At 36.8% G+C, this 12822-nt stretch overlaps 1 protein-coding gene across 5 annotated transcripts in view; it reads right to left on the reverse strand.

Annotated features, from left to right (window-relative positions):
• Positions 1–12822, reverse strand: part of LOC115212790 (protein TsetseEP) — a 134686-nt gene that overhangs the window by 23543 nt on the left and 98321 nt on the right. The window contains exon 1 of one of the 5 annotated variants that reach the window (XM_036508982.1): positions 1–141. This exon is cut by the window's left edge and continues 43 nt beyond it. The exons of the other annotated variants lie outside the window; for them this stretch is intronic. Within the exon in view, the coding sequence (XP_036364875.1) occupies positions 1–3 (3 nt within the window). The 5' untranslated portion in view covers positions 4–141. Of the gene's footprint in view, positions 142–12822 lie in introns of those variants that run through there. 5 annotated transcript variants of the gene reach the window in all.

Here is a 12822-nt window from a genome sequence, read left to right on the forward strand (position 1 = left end):
CATGGCATAAAATTTTAGTTTTCTGGGGTGAAAAGATGGGTGTGAAGAGTACAGCAATGGTTTGAAACGGTAGTAGTGTTAAAGAGAAACAGAGGTGTTAATCCAGTGATCGGGAGTTCAATCTGAGCTGTAGCATATGTTATAATCCTGCAAATATTTTTTGGCGTATTTGGACAGTGCCACTGACTATTCGGTGCACAATGGTCCCTGTTTTGGTTTTTTTTTTACGGGGTAGGTCATATGATGAACACAGGTACTTGCATATAAGGGTGCAGAGAAGAATAGGGTACTCAGCAGTGGAGAGGAAGAAGAGAACTGAAGACAGTTATGTTGGAAATATGCTGCTTTTTTTTAAGTAAATTAATCAAGTTCTGTCCGGTTTTGAGATAAAGGACCGTTTGGTAAAAAAAAAAATCCCTGAAATTTTATCTCTTTGTTTGGATTGCAGTTGCTGCACATACGCGTCAGTCTGGTGTTTGTTTGGCTGTGCAGGCGCAGATGCGTTATGTCACTGCACCAAAAGGCAGAAAAGATCTCGGCCCAAAACGTCCGACCGGTCGTCGATTGAAGTGTGATGTCAGGTATTAAATTAGTTCGTGTTTAACGATGATGATGATGACACAATAACGAGAGAGGGGGGAAGGAAGAGAGAGAGAGAGTGTGTGAGGAGGAGGGAGGGTGGGAGAGAGAAATGCAAAGAAGGTATAAGACATGTGACCTCTGTGATGTCAAATGGTGGAGGAATGTGTTTGCAAGGGAATTTGTGGGGCACACTTCAGAGAGAAGGGAAGGTGGGGGAGGACCGTGTGAAAATGTAGTAAAAAAACACCTGCAGGAATGAAATAAGCCGGTTGGCAACAAACTGTGTTCCATCAGAGAGGAATAAAGACCACTGAGGCAACAGAGACACTCAGACACACAGACAGACAAAACTGTTTAAATTCTATTTTTGTTATTTCTCTATGCTGTTGGTTGGTAATTTAATAACTGTCGACTTTTTTCTCATTATTTAGAATTTCATCATCATCATCATCATCATCATCATCGTCATCATTCTTTTAATGTTCACTTTTCCTTGCTTGCGTAAATCAGACGGAATTTATTGAGGCAGATTTTTCTTTGACAGGATGCCCTTCCTGTCCCCAACCCTCACCTGTTTCCAAGCAAGGTCACCATACTTCTCCATAACTGAACACATTTCCCCCCCAGAAGACAAGAAATGAACAACATCACTTGTATGATGGTGATGTTTGTTTACAACCATCACATGATGTCAAGACACGGTTACACACACAAACACACACACACACACACACACACAGAGCAGGCTTCTTTTACTTTCTGTTCACCAAATCCATCCACAAGGCCCAGGGCTATAGTAGAAGCCACTTTCCCAAGGAGCTGAACAGTGGAACTGAACCCAAAACCACATGGTTGGGAAGCAAGCTCCTCTTGGCCATAAAGCCACTCTTTTACATCTGAAGAGACATGTCAACAAACCATTGCTTGCTACCTGAAGTTCAGAATTGTCTGTCCCATTATTACTAATCTTTACTACCTGGTTAAATACATACTTTAATCCTTTGGCATTTAAATCGACCATATCAACCCCAAATCCGTTTTATGCTCAGACCAGCCAGATCCAGTCTCTCACACCTACTCTACAATGTCTTTCTAAAAATAAACAGTTACTCTTTTACTTGTTTCAGTCATGTGACTGTGGCCATGCTGGAGCACTGCCTTTAGTCGAGCAAATCGACCCCAGGACATATTCTTTGTAAGCCTAGTATTATTCTATCAGTCTCTTTTGCCGAACCACTAAGTTACGGGGATTTAAACACATCAGCATCGGTTGTCAAGTGATGTTGGGGAGACAAACACAGACACACAAATACATATATATATATACATATATACAACGGGCTTCTTTCAGTTTCCGTCTACCAAATCCACTCACAAGGCATTGGTCGACTCGAGGCTATAGTAGAAGACACTTGCCCAAGGCGCCACGCAGTGGGACTGAACCTGGAACCATGTGGTTCTTAGGCAAGCTACTTACCACACAGCCACTCCTATGCCTATATAGTTATAGAAATCTCAGAGCTACAAGACAACACATGATTAATTCAAAACAATGTGAATAAATGAATTTAACTTTTGATAGCAAAATTTAAATGCTAAAGGATTAACCGTTTTGATTGCCGACCATCAAACGCCAGCCCTGCCTCCATGTTGCAAACCAGCTTGTTTTAAAGCATTCATTTCTAAATAAACTTTCATATTTCATATTGAAACTTCTTCGTTATGTCCCCATAAATCCTCTTCGTTTGAAAGGATTTAATCAAATCATTACCCTTTTTATGTTGTCTTCAAATTCATAATTATTTTCAAAAATAATTGAAATATATAGGATAGTCCGTTTCGTCAAAAATAGGGCCTCAAAATGGCTAAGGGTCTAATATAGGGACCTAATGTCTGGTTAGTCACGTTCTTTTTCATGCTTTTGATGGTGTTGATGATGGTGGGGAAAAAGTTGGCGAGGAAGATAATGGCTACAGTAATGATTGTGGTGGTAGTTGTGAAGATAATGAGGATGATGATGATGATGATGATGATGATTGAAATAATGACAGTATTGGTGATGACAAACCTTAATGAATATCAACAAACACACTGCTATTCATTATCAACAGTGGGAGCCATTATAAATCCCGACAAATCTGAATGACCCCAGATCCAAAAAGAAATGTTCCTGTTGGGTAAAAACTTTCAGTTTCCAAAACAATAAAAAACCCTAAATTCCCTCCCTTGAACAAAATCAGTTTTAGGGGTTTAATCACAAACCATGATTAATTCATGCAGCCCTCAAGCACCCTTCCAACAGCCCCTGATGGTTTTCTTTCTATAAAGATAATAATTTTTTCTTTAATTAACTTCTGTTTTATGTATTTTTTTTTTTTTGCAGGGGTGCCTCCCCACTAAACCAGGTTTTGGATCTGGCCTGGATATTAAAAAAGGTTGAGAACCACTGCTCTAGAATGTGGCTGTGTGGTTGAGAAGTTTGCCTCTCAGCCACATGGTTCCAGGTTCAATACTGGTGTGTGACACCTTAGGTAAATGTTTTCTACTATATCCTTGGGCTGGCCTGAGCCTTTTGAGTGGATTTGTTAGGTGAAAACTGAAAGGAGCCCATTGTGTGTGTGTGTGTGTGTGCATACAAGTTTTTTTTCATCATCTCTGTTTATTGTCTCTTATTCCTTTCTGTTGAAGAGCATAGGCTCAAAATGTAAAAGACTTTTCCATTCTTCCTGAGCATCAAACTAATACACTTGCTTGTTGTTCATACACCTGTCTTCATCTTTTGCTTTTCGGTAAATTTCAACTACATATATATATATATATATATATATATATATATATATATATATAATGACAATACTTTCGTGAAACGATCGTACAATGCATTAATTAACAAATTTTTAAGTGATCATGTTTAATATATTTATATATATTCTTAATACAATACTATTTTAGATAAATATATATCTTCACGAGGAATTTTTTTGATATTAAATTTCATGCTATTATTTCAAAATACAGTATATATAATCACTTGTATTAATGTTTAAATACTTTATAGTATTAATATTTTTGACATTTTATACAAAGTGCACTCGTTATGAATTCAGTGTATAATATTCTAACAGAATACATTTAATTAATGATACATACATACATACATATATATATATATATGTATGTATATATATATATATGTATATATATATATATATATATATATATATATATATATATATATATATACACATATATATATATATATATATATATATATATATATATATATATATATATATATATATACATATATACATACATACATACATATATATAAAGTGTGTTCGTCTGAAACCATGCGTGTTGAAATTAAAGTTGTTGCAGCATAAAAGACACTTGTTAGCCATTCCAAAATACAAACACACTTTTAGCTTCACTTGAATATTTATTGCTTGTAATACAGAGTCGAAATTTAAGGTAGAGAGCTGACAGAATCATTAGCGGAATTTCACTTGTCTTTATGTTCTGAGTTCAAATTCCGCTGACACCAACTTTGCCTCTCGTCCTTTTAGGTACAATAAGTACCAGCTGATATTGGGGGATCAATGAAATTGACTTAACCCCTCCCCTCAAAATTGCTGGGTTTCTGCCAACATTTGAAACTAATATCATATTAAAATTTTTGCCACTTGAAACTGTAGCCTGACCACTGATTACTGCCCAAAAACAATTTTATGTACTGATATCTTCTGTCGTTATTGTCAGTGTCGTTGTCATCATCATTGTCCTCATCACCGTCATCATTATCATTGTCGTCATCGTCATCATCATTGTAGTCGTCATCGTCATCATCATCATCATCATCATCATTGTCACCGTTGGTCAACGTCCACTTTTCCATGCTAGTATGGGTCAGATAGAATTTGCTGAGGCAGAATTTCTCTGGCTGGATACCTTTCCTGCTGCCAACCTTCATTCGTTTCCAAGCAACAATAATTTCCCCTGTGGAAAACTGGAGACATACAACATTACTTGTATGATGTAAATATTCAGTTATAGTCATCATGAGAAAAACTAAGACAAGGATGCTCAGAACTAACTTACAATCTGTCAGTTATGATGATGAGTGCTCCAGCTGGCCGATCAATGGAACAGTCTGCTCATGAAATTAAACCATTTTCATACTGATCCAGCTGAAACCACCTCTGGCTCTGAGTACAAATGCCTTGTTTTCATAAGTTCTAATTTAAAATCTTCCACCAAACCTTAGTCACAATTTATGTTCCTAACACCAGCTTAAAGATAACTAAGTTATTTTACTAAATTCTTTGTTATATTTAAAGTAATTGAAAGAAACACAGAGCATCTCAACAGAAATATGGTAACAAAAAGGGTTAACAAATGATTAATTTAACCCTTTTCATACTGACCCGACTGAAACTGGTTCTGGCTCCGAGTACAAATGTCTTGTTTTCATAAGTTCTAATTTAAAATCTTCCACCAAACCTTAGTCACAATTTATGTTCCTGACACTAGCTTAATGATAACTAAGTTATTTTACTAAATTCTTTGTTCTATTTAAAGTAATTGAAAGAAACACAGAGCATCTCAACAGAAATATGGTGACAAAAGGGTTAACATTTGTGGCTTAGTGGTTCGGGTATTTTGCTAACGATGAGAAGGTCAGGAGTTTGATACCTGATGGCACATTGAGTCCTTGAGCAAGACACTTTATTTCACGTTGCTCCAGTCCACTCAGCTAGCAAACTTGAGTTGTACCTCAAAGGGTCAATATTGTCATATTCTGTGTCATGCCGAATCTCCCCGAGAATTACATTAAGGATAAGTATGTTTTGTAGGATACACATAAACACACACACACCCATATACATAACAGGCTTCTTTCAGTTTCTTTCCATCTACCAAATCTGCTCACTAGGCTTTGGTCAACCCACCATTATCATAGAAGACACCTGCCCAAGGTGCTGCACAGTGAGAGTGTGTGGATGCACATGACCTAGTGGTTAGAACAGTGGACTCGCGGTCAAGGGATCGTGGGTTCGAATCTCAGACCAGGTGATGTGTGTGTTTATGAGTGAAAAACCTAAGCTCCACATAGCTCCGGCAGAAGTTAATGGCGAACTTCTGCTGACTCTTTCACCACAACTTTCTCTCACTCTTTCTTCTTGCGTCTTGCAGCTCACCTGCAAAGGACTGGCATCCCATCCGGGTGGGGAACCTTTACGCCAAGGAAACCGGGAAACCGGCCCTTATGAGCCAAGCATGGTTTGAGAAGGAACAAACACAGTGAGATTGAACCCAAGATCACATGGTTGTGAAGCAATCCTCTAATACTGTTGCTGACAAACTAAAAATTCACAATAATCACTTCACAATGTCATAATCGGATTTTCATAATGATTTTCATTCAAATATGAACACATTTTAATAAGGGTGAGCTCAGGATGGGTTGGCATTAAAAGGAGCTTCCTGCTTCCTCTTTCTCATAAAGTCTTAATCTCAGGGTTTGGCTCTTCAGCGCCAATTCAGAAGATGTACAAAAATTAACTCCACATTTAAAAACCTCTTCTTTTGACAAAGCAATCAAATTAGACGATACCACCTTGTTTCATACCAACGCGGATATATATATATGTGGATATATATATATATATATGTACATACATGTATGTGTGTGTGTGTGTCCTGCAGCCCCCATTTAATCTGGTCGTACACACCCTAAAAGTAAGGAAAAGGTAGACATACTTAAACAATAGCCTCTGGCAGGGTGGCTATAAGAAGACGAGATTTAGTAAAGACTAATCCCTCTGGATTGATACATTATGGCTCACCTGAACAGGGGTAATTACTAGACAGACTGAATTCAACGAATGGTAGTGGTGAGAGGAGAGCTTTCTTGGGGGTGGGGCTGCCTATCCCCCGTAACCAACATCACGCGCATCTCACACACACACACGTAGACTGGAAAGAAAGATTGAAGGGTGTACAGCTTAAATAATTTGAGATTAAAAATGGGAGGAGCAACATCTTAACGTTTCATCAGACACACAGGTATTGCTAGATATATATATATATATATATATATATAAATACATATAAGTATATATATATATATATCATCATCATCATTGTTTAGCGATATGTATATATATATATATATATGTGTGTATATATATGTATATATATGTGTGTGTGTGTATATGTGTGTGTGTATGTGTGTGTGTATGTATGTATGCATAAACGTATATAAGTAGTCAAACAAACACACAAATGTCCTTACTGACACTCCTTCACACACACACACAACATAAAACCCGTTAAATTTGTTTAAAATGTTATTTTAAAATGAAGCAACATTCAAGTGCAATGAGAGAGAGAGAGAGAGAGAGAGAGAGAGAGAGGCAAAAAGTGAATGTTATGTGTTTGTGTGTATTTAAGAGAGTGGAGGGGGTGAGAATGTCACAGAGGTCATAGTAACCAGGTTGTCACAACCACTGCTAAGATCTTGGACTTCTGCTGCCATTGTACAGAGTAGCATGGCACCATTGAGAAGGTATTCACCTACCCGAAACTGCCCCTGGTCCTATGATACAAATTTACTGTGTTAAATCCAATCTAAAATCTTCCCTCAAAATTTCAGGTTAACTTATGCTTCAAACACCATCTTAATGTTATTTCATAAATTCTTTATTATTTCCAAAATTAATTGAAACAGCAAGGTATTTCAACAAAAATGGGGTAAGAAAAGGGTTAAAGTTATCTAAATTAAAACCTTCCTTCAAAATTTAAAACTATATTCCAAACACCAGCTTAATAACAAAAAAAAATCTTACTAAATTCATCATTTTCAAAATTAATTAAAATATAAGGCAGTTTATTTCAATATAAATATGGTACAAAACAAGGATCAACCCATTTTAGACTACTTTTTAGTTCTATGGGGTAAACTTCTTGTTGTAAAGCGATCCAAATTAAAACCTCCCGTCGGTGTATCTACACCTATTTATCTACAGCAAGAAATTTTCTCCACAACAAAATACAGTGAACAGCTTCCTTACAGACTCAAATATACTTCAAGCATATTTGAACTGGTAATAAGTTCGTATTTATATACATCACTGCTTTGTACCACACCCCAAAAAATAAGTATTCAGCATTAATAAATACAGTAGAATTCTATCACACATAATGTAAAGTTTTAAAAAAAACTGTTAAACTAAATTTATTCAAGCAATTAATGAACAAAATTTCTTCTTCTGAGACTTATTTAAATCTAAAAGCAAGGAAGCCATTGCAATAGAATTGGATCACTAAAACTTTACCTGGGAAGTGACTAAGCACCAAACCAATTTGCTATGGCTAAGGCATAGAGCAATGACCCATCCAGGAGGTGGTTAATCTCTCATCTGCCCTTAATGTCATGCAGGGGTGCTGGCAGTGATGATGTCAGCAGCAGTGGAAGCATTAAAAACATTGATAATCTCTTTCCTGAAAGGGGACAGATTTTATTTCATGCATGTAAAGTGATATATGAGCAATTAATTGATAAACCCCACATGTCTACTCCCTAATGACCCCTACACTCTTCCTTAAATAGCATCAATTTTTTTTTATCAGGGTTCAACCTCATCAATCTTAACAGCTTCCTGTTGAAGAAAATTAACTGATTAATATATATTTATATATAGGCCCCTTACCGATGGAAACACACACACACACACACACACACACACACGAATATAAAACAAAGGAATAGGAATTTGGAATCTGGACAGGTACCTTATGTGCATTCTGATATCATTCAGGTCTCTGTGTATATGTATGTATGTATGGGTCTCTTCTATTTTTTAATTATTATAAATCTTCTACTGAGGATGGAGCTGGTTTCCAACAAAACTACAAGACTCCATTTTTGGGATGTAGTTAACACAGACAAATTCACATTTGAAACTTGAGAAAAGTCTTGCATATTTTTACTGTTCCACTCACAGATTGCACTTGTAATGTAGGAATCAGCCGGTCATTTTCCCTTTCTGAAAATCCCAGTTTATCCAGATTCTCCTTTTAGTGCTCCAATTATTATTGGTATGAATATGAATTCATAGTCTGGATATAGAAGCTGGAAGTTTCAAATCAGTTGTCCATAGATATCCTCTTCTTCTTTGATTTTCTAAGAGATATTTATATCTGCAGGGCAGCTTATATTTTTTTTGTTGTACATGTTTCATGACGTCCTGTGCCCACAAAAGCATATATATATATATATTATTTAAATTATTATATGATTCAACGCCACGCATCCTCTTCCAAGTAAGTTATATATATGTGTATATATATATATATGTGTGTGTGTGTCGAAACGTGGAGTAGATGAAACTAAGGCGACAGAAGAAGGGGAATTTTCCTTGTTTTGTATGTCCTGTACTCTATCTTTTCGTTGTTTAAGAAAAATGTCCATTTCCTTGGTTTTGTGTTTATGTTTTTGTTTCTCATTGTGTTCGACGTTTTTTTGGTGTCCTGTACCCACATATGCATGTATATATACATATAAATGTAGACACGTGCATATATATGTATGTATATATGCATATATTTTATGTATTGTTTTGTTATTATATATATATATAGATAGATTTGGTGATGCAAGCAGGAATATAGAACTCAAAATGAGAGTGTATATATTTTCTTGTATTGAAAATTGTCAGAGGTTAGAGAGTGACTCAAGATCTGGGAGCTTTGAGTGTTTGCACTCACCAAAGTGATAAAATGTCAATACACAACACCCCTCCCAGCTTTCAAGTCACTCTCTAACTTCTGACAATTATAAATAAAAGAAAATATATATACTTGCCGGTGACATGTAAAAAGCACTATCCAAACATGAATGATGCCAGTACCCCTGATTGGCCCCCATTCTGGTGGCACATAAAAAGCAGTATCTGAACGTGATCGATGTGAGGCCCACCTGACTGGTTCCCGTGCCAGTGGCATGTAAAAAGCAGCCTCTACACTCTCCGAGTGGTTGGCGTTAAGAAGGGCATCCAGCTGTGGAAACATTGCCAGATCAGACTGGAGCCTGGTGCAGCCGCTGGCTTTCCAGATCTCAGTCAAACCATCCAACCCATGACAGCATGGAAAACCGACGTCAAACGATGATGATGATAACTAAGTATAAATATACACATGTACACAAACACACTTAGGGATATGTATGTGTAACACTGTATATACACAAACCTGGAAGTGTATATATATATATATATATATATATATATATATATATGGTCAGCATAAATAAGGCCTATAGGTAATAACAACAGGGAAAGAATTGAAATTTCACCAGTCAGTTTTTTTTTGGGGGGGGGGAATAAGTGACTAAGTGTACCTTGGAGTAAACAACAGGGAAAAGTTAACTTCTACTGTTTTACACACACACACACACACACAGAGGCACACATACACACATAGAGGCACACACATGCACACACACAGAATGGTGCAGACACCCACTTCTGTATACAGATACATAAATTTCTAGAGGAAACAAGCAACATCTGTCAGGTTTGAAAGAGATTAAGGATTATTACATAATTAATCCCTTTATCTAATCCCGAAGGTGAAGAGGAGGCGGGGGATGACAGATGTCATATTTAACTGCAAAACGTGAAGTGAATGCAAGACATTTCACATGGATAAGACACTAATCCACTGAGGATAACTTCTCCCCCAAAACACTCAACACCAGAAACATTCAATGGGGGAAATAAACGCTGTTGAGCGGGGACGGTTGCAACAAACTGTTTACAGAAGGTAAAGTTGCAATGAGATGATGATGATGATGATGTCGATCATCATCATCATCATCATCATCATCATGTTCATCATTTAATGTCGATTTTCCCCACTAGCATGGGGTGGACTGTTTGGCAGCAACTGGCAAGGTGAGGAGTGTTTTGTCTGTTTGGGCTTGGTTTCTTACAGCTGGATCCCTTTCCGAATACCAACCACTTTACAGAGTGTACTGGGTACTTTCCACATGGCACCAGCTCCAGTGCTTTTCATGTAGCATCAACACCAGTGCTTTTCTTCATGTGGCATTAGTACCAGTGCTTTTAACAGTAATTTGTAAAAATATTTACTTGAAAACAGTTATGTCATATAAAAGAGGTCCCTTTGGTCATGTGAGTTACAAGGCAACCTCACTAGTGCTGGTGCCATGTAAAAAGGCACCCAGTTACACTCTCTCAAGGGGTCGATGTTAAGAAGGTCATCCTATTGAAGGAAGCACGAAGGCCTCTGATTTGTTGGATATGGTGGTCTGGGTCTCCTTCAGTTACAACAAGTGTTTCCATTGACTCAGTCAATGGAACAGCCTCCTTGTGAAATTAATGTGCAAATGACTGAGCACTCCCAGATACACATGTACCCTTAATGGAGTAGTCATCAGGGAGATCCAGTGCGACACAGATTGTGACAAGGTTGGCCCTTTCAAATTCAGGTACAACTCACTTTTGGCAGGTGAGTGAACCGGAGTAAGGGCCAGCTCAAGGTACCAGCAACTAGGACAGTCACCCAGGGCGCCGAGGAGGAAATGACAAAGACAAGGAAATTTCCACGACTATCAGCTTGTACATGCTGAAGTTCAGCTTTCCTAGGGCACCAGCAACCCTAGGCCTGGCTCTGACTGGAGCAACGTGAAATATAAAGTCCTGCTCAAGGACACAAAGTGCTGCTGGGAACCAAAATCACAATTTTATGACCGTGAGACAAATACACTAACGAGTAGGTCACATGCCTTCACTAATGATAAATCCAAATGAAATTAGATAGCAATATTTTTTGGGGGGGAAAACACTTATGTACTTGATAAAATTCCACACAAACCAGAAAACTAATTATAAAAAGCATGCTGATATTGCAATACAATGCCAAGATTAACAAGCAAACACAAACAACAAAAAATAAACGTAAAAACTAGTAAAAAAAATAACAGTCAAAAGACCTTTGGCAGGGAAGGTCAATGTGTATTTAGTCTGTTTGTATCAAATAGCATAAACACCAAAATATATTCAGTACAGTTCTTGAAAAGGAGTCTGTGAAGGTCAAGAAATGTCAGAAACAGATTTGGGAATTTTATTGTTGTAAACCAAATGTAAAAGATTTATAAGAAAATATGAAAAATATAAAATATTGGTTTCAAGTTTAGTAGAGGGGAAAGCACAAGTTGATTACATGACCTCCCCCGGTACACAACTGGTACTTGTTTTATTGACCCCCAAAAGGATGAAAGGGAAAGTTGAGCTCAGTGGAATTTGAACTTGGAATGTAAAGACAGAAAAAATGCCATTAAACATTTTGCCTGAAGCAGTAACTCTTAGAATATTTAAGACAAAACTTGAACATTAGAAAATTACTATTTTTAAATCTCACAACGTCAGATATTCAGCAACGATACTTTGGAGTAAAGATTGTTTGCCAACATAACATGGCAGTCCTGGTTTAGGACAAATGTTGCTGTAATTTAGCCCCAGGAGACACATTCATCCTAAACCAGGATTGCCATGTTATGTTAGTAAACAATCTTTACTCCAAAGTATCGTTGCTGAATATCTGACATTGTGAGATTTAAAAATAGTAATTTTCTAATTTATAGATCAGTGACTGTGTGTCACTTTGAAAACTATATATTTCAAACAGGAATTTGGCAGCACCACCTCTAGCTGGACAATTATTCTATGCTGATGAAGGGAAATAACCCAGAAATTGCGATACACAGATATTGTTTTGAGCTGAGTGGGAGTGCTAGATTCCGTTGTTCGAAAATATAAGGACACAGATTGGGTCATATAGCCAGCTGGAGACAATGTCTCCTGGGGCTCAATTACAGCAACATTCGTCCTAAACCAGGACTGCCATGTTATGTCAGCAAATTATCTTTACTCCAAAACTTGAACATTTTTGCATATTTAATAACATATTGGTATATATATAAATATACTAATATATGGTGTGCATATATATACATTGGTATATATATATATATATATATATATATATATATACCAATGTATATATGCATTTATATGTCTATAAACATATACATATGTATGCATAACAGCTGTTTCCCATACCTGCATGGGTTTGATGGTTTGACAGGAGCTTCACAGCATTCGCAGATTCCCCAGTGTTCAAGATTTCATTCATATATATAACATATGTATG

Source organism: Octopus sinensis, linkage group LG1 (assembly GCF_006345805.1).
Source record: "Octopus sinensis linkage group LG1, ASM634580v1, whole genome shotgun sequence".
Taxonomy (NCBI): domain Eukaryota; kingdom Metazoa; phylum Mollusca; class Cephalopoda; order Octopoda; family Octopodidae; genus Octopus; species Octopus sinensis.